The sequence below is a fragment of the Lolium rigidum genome, chromosome 2, assembly GCF_022539505.1.
Source record: "Lolium rigidum isolate FL_2022 chromosome 2, APGP_CSIRO_Lrig_0.1, whole genome shotgun sequence".
NCBI classification, from domain to species: domain Eukaryota; kingdom Viridiplantae; phylum Streptophyta; class Magnoliopsida; order Poales; family Poaceae; genus Lolium; species Lolium rigidum.
The window spans coordinates 162,347,776-162,364,802 of NC_061509.1; the positions used below are offsets into that span (position 1 = coordinate 162,347,776).

Here is a 17,027-nt window from a genome sequence, read left to right on the forward strand (position 1 = left end):
ATAAAAAACAAATAGCTAGGTCACGGCATTTTGGATGGCTCAATTGAACGGAAACTAGCCAAACTAAACAGCGTGTCACGTAAATCAGTTTAGCATCCAAAATGGCATGACCAAGAGGATAGAAGTTTTAAAGTGTTGAAAGGCGTCATAAATTAAGCGGTTTAAAGTTTTAAAAAAAGATCATTTAGATCGAGGAACTCAGTGTTACGCCGAGGAAACTTGGATCACAGTTCACAGATTCATAGGTAGGGTCTGAGACTACCTAGTTCTACTTTTTAACCCCAGCGGCATCATTCCACATGAAACTGTTCAAATCTTACGGGAATCCAAAAGAATTTCCGACAAGGTGACTAGAGAATGGCATATCGTTGGGAGAGGATAGGAGGTCCAGCGTGCATGATGATCTGTGCTGAAAGGGAAGGCTGGGGATGGACAGGCCACCATCCTTCCTAGTAGTTTTGGATATGCATGCACTGGTTGTCTACCTACCCGCTCTCTCTTTCAATCTCTCTGCTGTACAATTGGAGCCACTGCCGGCAAAGTCTCCATAGCTTCGTTGGCTATGTCGGCGACCTTTTCTGCCACCTGGTTTTTAACCCACCCAGATCTTTCTTATGAACTAGGATACCCCGAGTTGTTTTTTCTAACAGTTTCAATCTGCAAAAGCCATCTGCATTCCTTATGTTCATCAGGCCTGGCAGCTGCTTGTTATTACGAGCAACTTCTTCTACGTATTATAATGTTTTGAAAGTGTAAATCAGAACTCCCATAGTGTTGTACTTGCCAGAGATATGCCATAGCAATCACAAAAACCAATGGTTTTATGTTGAAATCACAAACTAAAAGAACTGCTGGGACAAGAGTATAGAAAAACTAGATCAAACGTCAATACTTATAATACCTGAGTTACTTGGCTGATTATATCACAGGATTGACAAGTAGAGAAAATATAATCCCCAGAATACTACAGCTGCTCATTGCTTAGGGCCAACGAACTACACTACAGGGACAGTTACCACGACATCACAAGGTTCACGAGTTACTAGGAATGACGTTAAAGAAGTGGTAAACTTCATCCTCATCAAACACGGCAACTTCAGTTGAGCAGACCTCACAGCAAACAGGGTGAAAGACTGGACCCTTGTTTTCAGCCTCTGGTGTGGTAGAATCGACAGCCGTTACTCTGCGATTCCTGCGCTTTCCTTTCCCCTCCCGTAGGATCTGATCGGTCTTGACCTTGCAGTTGCTCACGAACATTGCACGGTACTGGTTCACATACTTTTCATGCCTGCAAAAAACCATTCACAGTTTAAGTGTTTGGAATTCAAATAGAAAACAAATTTAAGCGTTGCAAGATCTACAGGTCAACTGAGGCATTCAGAGTTGTAAAGTGAAAGCTTCGATTGATCCCTCACAGGCTGTGCAATATGTGAATGCAGACAAAATTGACCTTTTTTTAGAAACTCAAGACAAAATAATCAACTGTGCTAGTATAGAAGTGAATAATCAGAAGGAAAAATAACAGGAGAATATTTGAGGCATTCAGAGTTGTAAAGTGAAAGCTTCGATTGGTCCCCCAAAGGCTGTGCAATATGTGAATGTAGACAAAGTTGACCTTTTAGAAACCCGGGACAAAATAAATAAATCCAACCCTTGTGCTCAGCGCCGGCGTCCCTGGCACTGAAGGTACGCAGGTCAGCGCCAGGTACCTTGGCGCTGTACAGTTTTTTCTGTGCTGCCAAATCGAATGCTGCTCGAATGATCTTACATCTGCATCGGTGGAGCTCAACGCCAATATCCCCAAGGGTAGTGATATGGACTTAACAGTTGAGCAGGTCAGTGCTATAAGTCTTGGCGCTAAGATATGTCAGCATACTATTGGTAGTAACTTCCGCATCTATACTGCTGCCTAAAAAATATACGGTTATCTACAAAGGAGCACACGAGGCAGCAGCAGCAGCGCTGCCCTGCACTTGGTGCTGACATGAGCCTGCACAAGCCAGACACCGCAAAGTGACGATAGAGAAGCCGCTGCTCTCCATTTACATACAACCGCACGCTACCACCACAATGGTGAGTCGCAAAGAAACACCACTAATAAAAGACAGAGTTTGGCTCGATCATGTACACAACATGTACACAACATACAGATCAATTCTTGGCTCTTGCAGATGAAATGGATTCGCAGCCGCGAGACTTCTTCTGCACACCGTCAGACAGCGAAGATCTACTAGCTAGTGGTAGTACCCTGGTTGATCGGGTTTCTCAATTTTCTTGTATCCCATCTTAGGTTCCTGCTAGTTTATTGATCAAAGTAATCTACAGTACTACTAGTGACAGTTCTCCCTTCTGTCTTCGTGGACATGATGAGGTTAAGTTTCCCTGACACTCTACTTTTAAGTCTCTGATCAAATGCAATGGGAACACCTTCTCTAAGTCCTCTTACTTTGATGGATTGTCACATCTGTAGATTCTTCCTTGACTCCAAATGGTCACTGCAGTGCCAGATCAGTATAATCTGGTCAAGCATGTAATGAAACACACTCTAAATACTCTTGCTTATCCAACAATGGATAATAGCGCAATCAACCGTGGAGGTGAAACGACATCTACAGTGGAGCTAACGTACACAGCCATGTCAACCCACATAGGAGCTGGTAAGCCAGCTTTGACAGGTGAGTTCAGGTCCATAGGGCCTGTTGCTGACCTTTCATATTCAACGGTAGGGGTACTGGTTCTTAGCAAAACAAAAGGTCAGATTTGGTTGAAGTTTCAGACTAGGGTCATATATTCCTCTAGTTTTGAAGAAGGGTCGATTCTGTGAAATTTCAAGTGCAATACAGTGACAACATTATGTAGTGCACAAGGCTTATGAGACAAACAATTACAGGATGATTACTAAGATGACTTGGCATAATAACATAACCGTAGTAAACTCGGTACAACACAGCACATATCCAAGCCAGGAGACCAACGTGTGTACATCACGGTTGGTTGTGTTATCTTACAGAAAATAAACTATACGTGAGCATTGTGCCAAGAGGAACAGCATCGCCGTGTTTACAGACATATTCAATCAGAGCTCTACAACAAACAAATTGTACTAAATTAGACCTCCAGAGTTTTGCACATATGGGGTCCTTATTCTTGTTCAAATAAATCAGATTGCAAGTTCAGTATAAAGAAAATTTGTACTTGCAAGTGAGCAAATGAACATGCATAGTCAAGTGTGATCCCTTTATACAGTTAACATTTCATCACAGGATAAGCCTACGAAAGTATATTCCCCTTACCGGCTTCAAATAGTGGCTTTTTTCACACAACAGCAAAACCAAATTAAGAAATGAAACCTTCAGGAACAACTGGCCTGTACACAGTTATCCTAGACAAATAAACCGAGCAGAAATACAGTTATTTCTTACTTATTATACCCACTTCAGCAAAGCAATTTGATCACTATGACCCCAAGATTTGCTCACATATACTCCTAATTAATGGCATAATGTACACCAATCCTAAACATGCCAGTAGCCCCTGAATTCTCTGTTAATTAATCAAATGATGGCAACTTTCCTACTCGTGTTCCACAGTGGCAGTAACAGGTTAACAGCACAGCCACAATCTGAGTGCATGTAACAGATATAATCTAACATCAGTCTGATTGACACGCGTCTTATAATGCAATAGAACCCCTCTTTGAGACGAACCCTATGTGAAGCATCGATGGTGGATTACCTCTGGGAATCCAGGCACAAGGTAGTGAAGCAGGCGGGGCAGCTGAGCACGGCGTCGGAGGTCCGGCCTTTCCGCTGCTTGTGCGCCCACCGCTCGTCAACATCGTCTATGGCGGGGTCGTAGAACTCGGGCTCGACAGAGTAGTCTATCTCATCGTCGCTGGATACTGTACCAAATTAGAAAGAAAAGGCGAATTAGATGCAATATTTTACCCAAGCGCAGCAATTAGAAGATAATAAGCATGCGCTGCAGCTTGCAGGAGGAAGAACAATACCAAAAAAGGTTTACATGTAAGATTGGGCATCTGCAGCAGAATAATCGGGGGATTAAGCGAGTTACCTAGGTCGCGAGGATCTTCTGGATCTCCGGCCTCCGCCTCCATCGGCTGCTTCGCGGCTTCCTTGGATCTCTCCGGCTCCATGAATCCTCCACGGCGCGCGCAGTCTAGCTACTCCTTTCCAGCCTTCTCGCTCTTTCCCGTTCGGCGTTCCGGCGTTCGCCTCTGTTCTCCTCTCTTCTTCTCTGAGAGGCTGCGGGTGCGGGGAGGAGGCACACAGCACTGTTGGGCCAAATCGAAAGCCTTGTGCTGGCCCATTAGGCTGGATCTTAGAGCGGTTTCAGTTTGGGTTTTCCTATTTCTGGGTTTAGTCAAGTCCCGTTTTTTTTCCCTCAAAAAAAAGTCCAGTTTTTTTTAACTGCAGTCAAGTCCAAGTTAAGAAACAGAGAAGAGGCCTTGGCCAAAGTGTGGTAAAAAGAGTTGAGGAACTCATTGAGCCTCCTAGCTAGCGATGACTAACACTCGAACGAGCCAAAGAGTCGTCGCCGTTTTCGTCCCTCCCTCGCATGAGTCGTGCAAAATGGGGAAGATATAAGGCATTTCTTATTTACTTGTGCAAAGGACAAAAAAGATATTTGGAAGGAGATAGGTCTAAGAGCATCTCCAGTCGCATCCCCCCAAAACCGTCCCACAAAGAGATTTGGAGCGCATCGGACAAAAAAACGTTCCCACGCGCGTCTCCCAAAGCCGTTTTTTGTCCGGCGCGGCTCGATACGGTGTCCGGCGCCCTGAGCCCGTCCCCGCCCCACAAGGGACGCTCCGGGCACGCCGGACACAACGAAAAGCAAGGCGGGGAGTGGCGGGGCCGACGCGTCAAAGACATATTCAAGTTTGGACCTAACCGTCGCCTACCTCGCGGCGGAAGTTATTCGCGCGCAGTGATACACGACCAAAGTGTCGCAGCTTTACCTTAATGGCGACAGAGGGGCAGGAGAGACGTCTCGTCGCTGTTGCGCAGCCTCCACGCGTCGCCGGCGTTCGCACGCCACCGCGCGTTCCCGCGCTTTCTTCCTGCCGTTTCTCGCCTCTTCCCGCGCTTTCTTCCCGAGGCCGGCGTCTATAAAAGGCCCTCCCGGCTCAATGGCATCCACCACAGCCACCGGCACCCTTTCTCCGCCACAAGCACATCCCTCGTCGCTCCACCGCAGTCTCCTCCACCACCAGTGCGCAATGATGAACCGCCCGGGCGATGGCCAGTTCCCTCCACCGCCGTCTCCTCCACCACCACCTCCACCACCGGATTCGCAGTTCGACATCGCCGCCGCCGCCCAGGAAGAGCGGCGGCGGCGCAAGGCAGAGCTTTGGCGTGGAATGCGTCGGCAGCGGCGGGAGGCACTAGAGCAGCGGGCCCGCCAGCAGCGTGAGGCAGCGGAGGCGGCGTCAGCAGCGGCGTTCTACGCTGGAGACCCCGCAGCTGACGAGAATGTGGCGGCAGCAGCGTGGGAGGAGGATGCGCTGGTGGACACAATTGTGGCGTTCGATGCCTCCACGGCAGAAGAGGCGCGGCGGCGCCGGACGGAGGAGATTGGCCAGCGGCGGGCTGATAAGCGTCGGGCGCAAGGAGCGGGAGGCGCAGTACCGTGAACGGCGGGAGGCTCTCGAGCGCTGGCGGCGGGAGTCGATGGAGCGCCAGCAACAGCTGGCGGCGGAGGAGCGTCAGCATCGGGAGGCGGCACTGGCGGCAACAGAGGCGGCATGGGGGAGGCGGGCGGATGCGTTAGCGGCGGAGGCCGACGTGTTGGCGGCGCGCCTGGAGGTGCGAATGGAGGAGGAGGAGGAGGAGGAGGAGACGGAGGCTGAGGCGGAGGAGGAGCATACGGAGGCCGAGGCGGAGGAGGAGGAGACGGAGAAGAAGGAGGAGGACGACGACGAGTTCGAGTGGTCCGACGACGACGGGCCGCACCCGGATGAGATGGCCGATCAGAAACGCGCGCTCGTCGAGTCCTTCAAGTCGAAGAAGAAGCTCCAGGACGTCGTCCGTGCCTGCGAAGAGGCGCAGATTCACCGCACCGTCGAGCTCTCCCTCTAGGCGGCGCAGCGAGGGAGGGCAGGCGACGACGCGCTGCTGGAGCAGCGGCGTCTGGCCACCTCCCTACGCATGGAGAGGCGGCGCCTGCAGTAGGAGCTGCGACGGAGGGGACATGACGACGGGGCAGGGCCGTCGAACGCACTGCCGGGTGGTCAGTAGGCTAGGGTGATGTGGCCTAAGGGCAAGGATGTGCCCAGATCCCACGAATTTGACCAAGTGAGTGGGTGATTGAGGGGAAGAGGATGAAGAACACAAGATCCAAATAAGAACACACACACACAACCCAACACAAACCAAATTTACTCCCTTGGTAGGTTAGACCAAGCTAATAGAACCACTTCTTAGAGAGACCCTTGGGTAGAATCTAACAAGTGGGAGATTGGTGAGGAGATCTCAACTAGAACTTGGATGAGAGAGGGGTAGCCTTGAATCATCCATGAAGAGTAGAAATCACTCAAGAGTGCCTTGATACAAAGAACATAGTTCTAGGGAGACAAAGCTCATGTAGTCTAAGCCTAATCTTGTCTAACCCTAATTTGGGGAGAGGGATGAGCTATATATAGGCCCAGATCCGTCCAGGGGTAAAAGGGGCATTACAATAAGGTAGTGGTGACAATAGATGATAAATAGACGGTTGGGATGAAGTTGACTTCGAGGGGGCCGGCAGTGCCGGCATGTTCGGGCGGCAGCAGCCGGTGGGGCCGGCAGTGCCGGGAAGATGGGCCGGCAGTGCCGGGTGCGCCCACCGGCGGTGCTGGCCAAGTGGGGGCGGCAGTGCCGGCCTTGTCGTGGCCGGCGGCCGGAGCCCTTCTCCTTCTTCTCGATTCTTCTTCTTCGGTCCTCCCTTCTTCTTCCATGAACCATGTGGCTTCCCTCTCCTCGGCTCCTTGACGCTCCCTTCGGTTCCTTGACGAGATTGGTACCTAACGACATATAGACATAGGCATGAGGTAGCAATCCGTCCAAGGTTATGTCGAGGTCACCCATAGAGAGGAAGGAGTTCACCTTGACATATATGGCGTGGGTTTGTGTTGTTGGTCCACTTGGGGGACTCGTTGGCCATGGTGTAGCGTCAACGATAGGCGGGGCTGCACTTGACGGTCTTGAGGTGGAGGTGTCCGAAGGCCACCCCGCATCATCTCCCCCTTGGGGAAGAGTCGTCCTCGACTCTTGTTCCTCCTCAACGATGATGTAGGCCATGACGGTTCTCCCATGTAGTAATGGGTGGACAAAGTCGCGGTCGAAGAAGAACTTGGGGAAAAACAACTTGCAAATGGAAAGCTTGTGGATGCCAATTTGGTGATCGGCGAATAAGAGGCTCTCAATCAAATACGAAGCATCAAGTCGTTTCTCCAAGAGGCATTTGGCAAAAATGGGAAACGAAAGTGTGTCGATGTATCCAAAATTTGGAAGGGCAAAAATTTGTGCATGTAAGAGTTGTAAGGTGTCAAAAATGTGTGGTGTAGCATTGTCCCAAACAAATGGAACAAACAAAAGGCAAGTATTGGCGGCAAAATTTGGGGCAAAATTGTTATATGCAATGGCAAAGCTATGGAGACTTCTAGCTTGGGAAAGTATGGTTGGCGTGAGCCAAGTATGGGTATCCTCAAGTGTCAAAGAATCCATTTCAATTGCCAAAGGTGAAATGAGAAATCCAAAGAAGAGCAACTTTATGAGTGACATGTGGCACAAGATGCATAATGTGTCTCTCACATGTATTACATGGTCCTTGAGATTCTTGGAGTGTATGATGATAACATCAAGACATACAACAACCATTGTGCCAACAAGATGTGTCAAGATATGTTGCATAAGAAGCAAAAGAGGTGACGAGGCATTGGTCCAAACCGAAGCTCGACAAGACAAGCCGGAAACACATGAGGGCGAAGGCGTTTGGGAACATACCCTTTGGCGTGAATCCCGTGGGTTGGATCATGTATCTCATCCGTGTTGGGGTAGCTCTCAATTGCGCGTTTCGTGAGCTCATGCTCCGTAGCGGTGGAAGTTGTCATTCGGGTACCTATACACACAAAAGAGAAAACAAAAAGCGTGTGTGCATGGTAGAGGAACACATCATCCATCATGATGTTCCTGTCTTGTGCACATCACCATTAGTGTCAATCAAGATAGTATGAAATGCATGGCGATGGTGCATATGGCAAGAAGGTGCATTCATGGCATGTGGTAACTCATGATCATCAAAAATAGAGAAGGCTATGGGGGCCATCTCATGGACAATGAAGTAAGCATTCTTGCATACCAAGCATAAGAAAGAGCAATTGTTCACAATTTTGGATGCAAGGATCATGGAATGGTGTAAACATTTGGGGCAAAGCATGTGGAACATGTTATCTTTGTTGTCGACAACCCTATGTAAAGAGCAAGTGTTCATCAAGGGTGTCACAACACAAGCATGATTATAATCATTATCATTGCAAGCAAGCGGGGAAAATGTGAAGCTCTCATAGCATGGCATGGTCATGGTATCACAAGCAATCAATTTCACATGATCAACAATGTTATCAAGCAAAGCATCACATGGGAAAGTGAAAGTAGCATGTGAAGAAGCAAATGGATCATCGAGATCATGCATGCACTCATAAGTCATCATGTCCACTAGTGGGATCATGGCATCATCAACACCTATGTTGTTACCTTTGTAGGCCGACTCATTTGAGGTAGGTGTTGTGGAAGTAGGAGGATCCATGTGGTCGACATGTCCATCTTGGAGCAAGCATGGTGAGATATCATCATCTTCATGCACCATGTACATCGTCTCCATGAGCGGGAACTCGTCCTCCGTGGAACCTAGTGCAACATAAGAAGACACAAACGAGAGAGAGGTTAATGTGTTAGCAAATGCGATGTCCTCCATGGACCTATCATCTACCTCTCTCAACTCACTTTGTGTATCACTCATGTCCTCCAAACGGAAGCACTCAAACTCACATATGGGGTGGAAGTCACTCAACTCACTATCACTCTCACTCAAGTGGGCTAGGTGGCTCTCATGCTCACATGGGATTGGTACCAACTCATCAATGAAGCATAGGGGAGTAGGCTCGACTTTCTCATCTCCAAGCGCCTCCTTGGTTGAAGGGAGAATCCCATGCTCAACCATCTCAATTCCATCGCCTCCCAAGTCGTCCTCCATCGGTGGCGCCATAGTGTCGTGGAGAGCTAGGCTCGGATCCACATCATCCTTGCGATGGCCTTGGAGGTCTTCATCTTGAAGTGTGGGCGCCGTAGGCTTCTTGGTGGCTTGGCCTTGTAGCTCGTCAAAGTGGAGCATGTCGGCGCTCGTCGATGTGCATTGCCATGCCATGTGACCCTTGGCCTTGCACACCTCACATAGAAGATTGGGACATTCCCGTGGAGGGTGGCCTTGTTGCTTGCACTTGTAGCATCGGAGTCCATAGGCATATGACGAGCGAGGGGCCATTGTGGTGGTGGCACAAGAGGTGGAAGTCGCCGTATGAGCAAGGTATGCGCGATGTGCACTTGCCATCCTTGGAGTGGTAGACACCCTATCATGGTGTTTGTCGCCTTCATGTCGAGGCTCTCGTCTTCGTGCGTCATCACCATGTCTTGAGGAGTGTCGTCGATGATCCTTGGAGGATGTTGGTCGATGGCGATCATGAGGTGGCTTGTGGTGGCGAAGATCATGTGGTGACGTGCGTCTATGAAGACCATGAGGTTGTAGTGGTCGACGACTATCATGAGATGGTGTGAGTCGATGACGGTCCTTGCCATGCCTAGATGATGGCTCATGCGACGTGGCATGTTGCTTGCGGCACCTTGTGGAGCTTGGAGAAGCGTGTCGATGACGATCATGTTGGGGACGCTCTTGAAGCTCCATATGATGTCCTTGATGTCGATGATCTTGTGCATAAGCACTCTCATGGTGGCGCCTTGTGGAGCTCGGAGAAGTGTGTCGATGACGCTCATGATGGGGACGCTCTTGATGATCCATATGGTGCCATCGTGGAGGTCCTCTATCTTCATATGTAGCTCCATTGGCCAAGTAGGGGTGCGTGGAGGCACCGGCGTTGCTCATGGTGGGGTCGAGGTGAGGCTCCGCCATGGTGTTGATGTCGTAGACGTGGCGTTGCTCCACCATGTCGTCCATGCTTGGTGATCCATTGTCGATGTAGAGCTCGTCGAAGTCGTCCTCAAGGTGGCGCTCCACCATGTCGTCCATGCTTGAGGAGCCATTGTCGATGTAGAGCTCCTCGATGTCGGTCATGTCGGTGATGCTCGCGGAGCCATAGTCGGTGTCGAGCTCCACATGTTCCTCCACATCCGCGGTGCTTGAAGAGGAATCCTCCTCGAAGTGCTCCATGTAGTCTTCCATCTCCTCTTCTTCACTATCCATGTTAGCACGATAAAAGCTATATGGTGGGTGTTAGTGGAGAGACTACCTTCGGGTCTTACCTTGAAGTGATGGAATTGGGTCAACTAACGATACCGAGAGCAAAATGATTTGTGTTGGGGTACACACACAAAAACACACGCAAAAGCTAGCAAATATGGTGGTAGGTGAGGAATGGTGGAAAGCCAAAAGTCAAAATCCGAAATCAAGTTTGTTGTTAAGAGTGGGTAAGCTCCAAAAATCAAATGTTCAAATGGTGATCACGGAAACACGAATGATGTGGAACTCACACACGAGATGAATAGGGTTAGTGCGACCAAGGAATGAGCGGAAAAGTTTAAGAACCCAAAAGTAAGGGTGCTCGGTGTCACACTAACACAAGAAGAGATCAAAGCTTTGGTTGCAACTTGAGAGACAACAAGATTCACACGCGGCCTCTCTTCTCTTTTCTCTCTTTTGCTTAAAAGCTTTTTCTCTTTTGTATTTGGTGGCACTTGACACTCTTTTGTATATGTATGGTGGCACTTGCACTCTTTTGCTCTTTTTGTGTTTTGGCGGCTTTTTCTCGCACTATGTTAGCGTTAGCTCGCTTTTGCTATCTTGCCACACGAGTTTTGCTTATAAGCTTAACTCCACACGACACACACACCTCACAATCGGGGCCACGTGCAATGTCTCGCAACACTTGATAAGCAATGCTCGATAGGATAGGTCGCAAAAGGAAGAGGGGCTACAAGGTGGGGAGCAAGTTATACCTAGATGAAAATGTTAGGCGGTGTCGGAACACACAACTTGCGATGATGGCGACGATGGTGTCGTAGTTGCGCCGGAGTCCGGGGTGCCGAAGGTGTCACCGCGGTGTTGATGTAGACGCGGAAGCTTGTTGGACAAACCTTGCACTCCGAAACGGAAACCGAACAAAATAAGTCAATGCCCGAAAATTTGGGTCACGACGAGCGATCGAAGGTGTCAAAATTTCGGAGTCGGAAAATTTCGGAAATGGTGTCTAAATTAGAGTCAATATGAAAAGGGATAACTGTGAAAGTTTGGAGTCAAACGGGCGCCGGAAAGTTGTCAAAATTTGGGGCAAAAATGTGAGTCAGAATGGAGCGAAACTGAAACAGCGTAGACAGTCAGGGCCGGCACTGCCGGGTTGGGACGAGCGGCACTGCCGGAGTGCATAGGCCGGCACTGCCGGGGCGATTCGGCCGGCACTGCCGGACTGATTGCTAGCCAGCGATGGAATTCGTCGGCCGCTTGGGCGGAAGTGGAGCTGGATGGATTCGTGGGCAGCGGTAGTGCGTGCGTTTGGTGAGCTGGGCCAGGCGCGCGGGTGTGCTGCAGCTTGCTGCGCGCGGGCAATGGAGGCGGCCTGGTGGCGTTTGGGTGGAGCAGGCGAGCGAGCTGGGGCGAGCAGCGAGTGAGCTGGGGGCGGGTGCTGTTCGCGGGCGGGGGCTGGTGTCGGCGGCGGCCGCGCGTGGAGGCGAGCTGGTGGCGCGGTGGTCTGTTGTGCTGCGCGTCTGATGCAGATGGAGGCGGGCGCGCTGTGGTGCGTGGTGGGGCTCAGCGTGGGGTGGATGGTGGCCGAGCTGGGAGAGGATGGGTGGCGGCAGTGCCGGCCGTAACCCACCGGCAGTGCCGGTCGAGCGGCAGTGCCGCCGTGCACTGCCCGGCAGTGCCGGCCACCCAAGAACAGCTCGAACTGTTCGTCGATTTTGAGCACGGGCGGACCGAAAATCGTCGGATTTGCACCAAATCGGATGAAATTGAAGGGGAAATGATGGGGGAATGATAGATCAACCTTAGGGACATGAAATCATTGGACCAAAACCACTCAAAACGCAACAAAATCCAGATCTGACCAAAGGCAATTTAGGACTATTTTTTGGGGATTTTTTGGAGAAAATTTTTGGGGCGAATTTGGGTGGATGGGGTCAAATCCGGGCTAACCAAGAGCTCTGATACCATTTGATGTAGCCTAAGGGCAAGGATGTGCCCAGATCCCACGAATTTGACCAAGTGAGTGGGTGATTGAGGGGAAGAGGATGAAGAACACAAGATCCAAATAAGAACACACACACACAACCCAACACAAACCAAATTTACTCCCTTGGTAGGTTAGACCAAGCCAATAGAACCACTTCTTAGAGAGACCCTTGGGTAGAATCTAACAAGTGGGAGATTGGTGAGGAGATCTCAACTAGAACTTGGATGAGAGAGGGGTAGCCTTGAATCATCCATGAAGAGTAGAAATCACTCAAGAGTGCCTTGATACAAAGAACATAGTTCTAGGGAGACAAAGCTCATGTAGTCTAAGCCTAATCTTGTCTAACCCTAATTTGGGGAGAGGGATGAGCTATATATAGGCCCAGATCCGTCCGTGGGTAAAAGGGGCATTACAATAAGGTAGTGGTGACAATAGATGATAAATAGACGGTTGGGATGAAGTTGACTTCGAGGGGCCGGCGAGTGCCGCATGTTCGGGGCGGCAGCAGCCGGTGGGCCGGCAGTGCCTGGGAAGATGGGCCGGCAGTGCCGGGCGCGCCCACCGACAGTGCCGGCCAAGTGGGCGGCAGTCGCCGGCCTTGTCGTGGCTGGCGGCTGGAGCCCTTCTCCTTCTTCTGATTCTTCTTCTTCGGTCCTCCCTTCTTCTTCCATGAACCATGTGGCTTCCCTCTCCTCGGCTCCTTGACGCTCCCTTCGGTTCCTTGACGAGATTGGTACCTAACGACATATAGACATAGGCATGAGGTAGCAATCCGTCCAAGGTTATGTCGAGGTCGCCCATAGAGAGGAAGGAGTTCACCTTGACATATATGGCGTGGGTTTGTGTTGTTGGTCCACTTGGGGGACTCGTTGGCCATGGTGTAGCGTCAACGATAGGCGGGGCTGCACTTGACGGTCTTGAGGTGGAGGTGTCCGAAGGCCACCCCGCATCATAGGGTTTAGATGAAATCTAGCCGTTTTCATTTAAACTTTGTAATATATAATCAAATTTGAATGAAAACCTTTATTTTCTGCACTAATATTTATTATTTTGTTTGGGGGACGCGACTGGGGAGCGACATCTCCCAAACACGGCACGAACAAAACACGTCCCCCAAACGCTCAATCCGGCGCCGTTTGGAGGACGGTTTGGGGGACGCGACTGAAGATGCTCTAAGTTGTAGTATTAGAGTATACTAGTTGAATGCCCGTGCTTCGCCACGGCGTCTTAATTGTTCTTAGTGTCACACATAAATATTCTTGAATAAAGTAAAGTGCACATAAATAAATGCATATACATTGCAAATCAGCTAGCAAGCATTATATTTTCAAAGACTAATGGTCTCAAATGTGGTCCAGCTACGCCAACATGAAACGCGCATGGGCTACCCGAGGTCTCTGTTATGTCCACATGCATCCTCTTATCCTATCGGTCTGGGTTGCAAGCCATTATCGGGAAGATGTTAGACTTGCCATACTTCATCGGGGTTTTCGTGATGTTCACATATGTCCTCTTATTTGGAAGTCTACCGGGTGCCACCGACGTAATAAAGATATCGACATTCATTCTCTACATTGTGGTCCTTGACCAGTGACCTCAAATTTAAAGAAAATCATTAGTATGCGAGTGAGAATAAACTAAATAATGAAACGTTGGTGCATGAAAAATTAAAGATCTCATCTCGATACATACCTTTCCGCGAGAAAAAAGTAGGCATTGACTAAACACCAACAATTTGAGTATCAATCTTCTAGGAAGTGGTCCTGAAAATAGATATAATGTGAAACTCAAAGTTTAATTCTGTAGGGTCGGGTCTAGAATAAATCATATATACTACTACTATAAGATCATGTAGACAAATATCTGAAGAGAGAAGGATTTGGTACGGTCCATAACATCTAAACAATCACATAGTTACGAACTATTAAGGTGAAACCTACGAATACATAGTGTCACAGATCAAGAAATTATGAACTAAATGTCACTCCCTAAAATACTCCACGCTTAACAAACCCATACCCGAAATTGCTTTATCTCTCTCTTCAAGTTTATATGATATAGTCTATCTCCTAGGGAAACAAATAACAGAAGAACCACTTATGCTAATTACAGTTTGAAAACCGAGCTTCCCAATTCTCTTGAGCCTGTAATCTACAAAAACCAAATAAATATAAGTAAAAAATGCACAAACTGACATATTTGTTATCTGATTGTATCCTCAAAAGATCAAGCCAATAGTACACCAGCTACTTGAAGTTGCAAAAGAAATTTCGGAAACTCTCTAGCTTCAGAATTCTACTTCAGAAATTGGAACTTAGACAAGCCTATCAATCAACACAAACAGTGCCATATTAAAACTTTAGTATACCTTGAACAGTAAGCACGTCATTGCTAGATTGTCAGATGTACAACATCTACTGCTGAAGTACTGTAATTTTCACATTTTAGTATGACTATCAATCTGAGAAAGAGGATAAATAGCTTAATGGAGGATGATAATCTTATAAAGCAGTAACCATGGAGAGAATAGTGGAGGATGATAATTTAGAAACCAAAAACAGTGAACGGTTTCCGCCTATAATACGTACTATTCTAGAGAACTCGCCAACATAGACTAACCGCAAAAAACATGTACATCAGTCCAGTTTCCTAGTTGCTGAAGAGCTTCGGTGCGTGTCACTTTCTGAAGGCAAACTAATTCGGCCCCTTGCAGTATCATGATCTCTCACATATTAGTTATGTAATGTCATATTCCCTCCGTCCATAAAAAGACGTCGAAGATTAGTTTAAATTTGGCTGTATTTATACACCAAAAGATGTCTAGATACATCTAAATTTAGACAACTTTCCAATATCCATTTATAGACCGGGGTAGTATTATTTCAGGGTAGAACTCAGTTGCACTATATGGCCTGGATGCTTAATTGGGTTTTATACAAGCATAGCCAAATGAATCTGGAAGCTAATATAACCGAGACAAACCACTGCATTTTAATTGGGTTTTATACAAGCATAGCCAATATAACCGAGACAAACCACTGCATTTTATTGAGCAGATTTTTTTTTTCGAATTTTCAACCGGGGGAGAGGTTCCCCACCTGAATTATATTGAAAAAAGGGGCAAATCCTCAGATGGTTACAGCAGAGGGGGAGAGAGAGAGAGAGAGAGGAGAGTTTGAACAAAAAACAGAAGAGAGATGGCAAGGAGGGAGGAGAGGGCTAGGAGCCTCCCAGGCAACCACGCCAAGCGTCAACATGAGGCCGTTGCTCGGCAGGCAAACGGCCGGGCTGGAGAGCCGCGTCGTCCTTGCAGAGCTTGAGAAGGAGTGGGAGGGAGGGTGCAGTATCCCTGAAGACGGCAGCATTCCGTTGCTTCCATAGCTGCCAGCAACACAGAAAGGCAAACGTCGGCGCCGTTTCTGCTGCAACCGAGTGCGGCATATGCAGGAGGTGGAGGTCGCGGACATGCGCATGCGGCGGCACGGTGACACCCACCGCAGCCCAGAACCGAGTAGCGATGGGGCAGCGCAGCGCCATGTGGCTCGCTATATCCAGCAGGTCGTCGCAAAGCGGGCAACCGGCCCCAGCCACCTCAACAATGGTCTTGCAGAGAAGGACGTCGCGCGTGTGTATGCGAGACATGGAGAGCAGCCACCCAAAGAACTTGACCCGCGACGGAGCATGGTTGTCCCAGATGAAGCGCGCGTTGGCGGAGGTGATGCCGCCGAAACTGCAGAGCTTGTAGAGAGCTCCTTCACGAGTTTATTTTCTGGCCCGGAGCAGCGGGCGAGTGTGCGATCGTCCGCCTCGGCACTGAGTGTCACCGCGTCCAAGAAGGAGCGGAGGGAGGCCAACTCCGCAGCCCCCACGCGGGTGAGATGTGGAGCCAGGATGCTTTCCACGCCGGCAGTGTGGGTGTGGGCGACGGTGGCCTCCAGACAGGTAGTGTGGGAGAAGAGCGCGGGGACATGGGTCGAGAGCGGACCCACCGGGAGCCAGGAGTCATGCCAGAACGACGTGCGTCGCCCGTCTCCGACCGATACGCGGGTGAGGGAGTGGTAGAGCGGTGCCAACCTGCGCAACGCCGCCCAGTGCCCACCCGAGGTGGGAGCAGTTGAGGTAGAGGCAATGGACCCGGCGCCGATCTCAGCCCAGCGCCATGCAGCCCAAGGAGAGTCGGACTGAGTATGGAGCTGGTGCAAAAGTTTGACGAGAAGGCACACGTTTTGCATCCCGAGGGCACGGACGCCGAGGCCTCCCTCCTCCTTGGAGCGGCAGACCTTGTCCCAGGCGACGAGGCACTGGGCGCCCGAGGCGCGGTCGTCGCCAACCCCCCAGACGAAGGAACGACGGAGGGCGTCGAGAGCAACGATGACTGCAGGCGGGAGCTGCAAGGCAGCCATCGCGTGCGTGGGCAACGAGTCCAGGACCGCATTGACGAGCACGAGGCGCCCCGCCGGCGAGAGCAAGAGGGCCCTCCACCCCGAAAGGTACCTGTCAGCCTTGGCGATGAGAGGGGAGAAGGCGTTGAGCGTGAGCTTGTCGCAGGACAACGGGAGCCCAAGGT

General features: G+C 49.8%; 1 protein-coding gene across 1 annotated transcript; it reads right to left on the minus strand.

The window, feature by feature from the left end:
• Nucleotides 1-865: 865 nt before the first annotated feature.
• LOC124687595 (E2F-associated phosphoprotein) lies at nucleotides 866-4,217 on the minus strand. The gene is made up of 3 exons (XM_047221374.1): nucleotides 4,075-4,217; nucleotides 3,736-3,901; nucleotides 866-1,288 (listed from the first exon to the last, which is right to left on the minus strand). The coding sequence occupies exons 1-3, from the start codon at nucleotides 4,154-4,156 to the stop codon at nucleotides 1,033-1,035; spliced, it is 504 nt and encodes a 167-aa protein (XP_047077330.1). The 5' UTR covers nucleotides 4,157-4,217; the 3' UTR covers nucleotides 866-1,032.
• Nucleotides 4,218-17,027: the final 12,810 nt, after the last annotated feature.

Excerpts from the sequence above, each read along its gene's own strand:
- LOC124687595 (XM_047221374.1), bottom strand. The coding sequence starts at position 4,156 with ATGGAGCCGGAGAGATCCAAGGAAGCCGCGAAGCAGCCGATGGAGGCG. Across the intron at positions 3,902-4,074 it reads AGAAGATCCTCGCGACCTAG|TATCCAGCGACGATGAGATA; the intron begins GTAACTCGCTTA and ends AATTTGGTACAG. Across the intron at positions 1,289-3,735 it reads TTGTGCCTGGATTCCCAGAG|GCATGAAAAGTATGTGAACC; the intron begins GTAATCCACCAT and ends GGTTTTTTGCAG.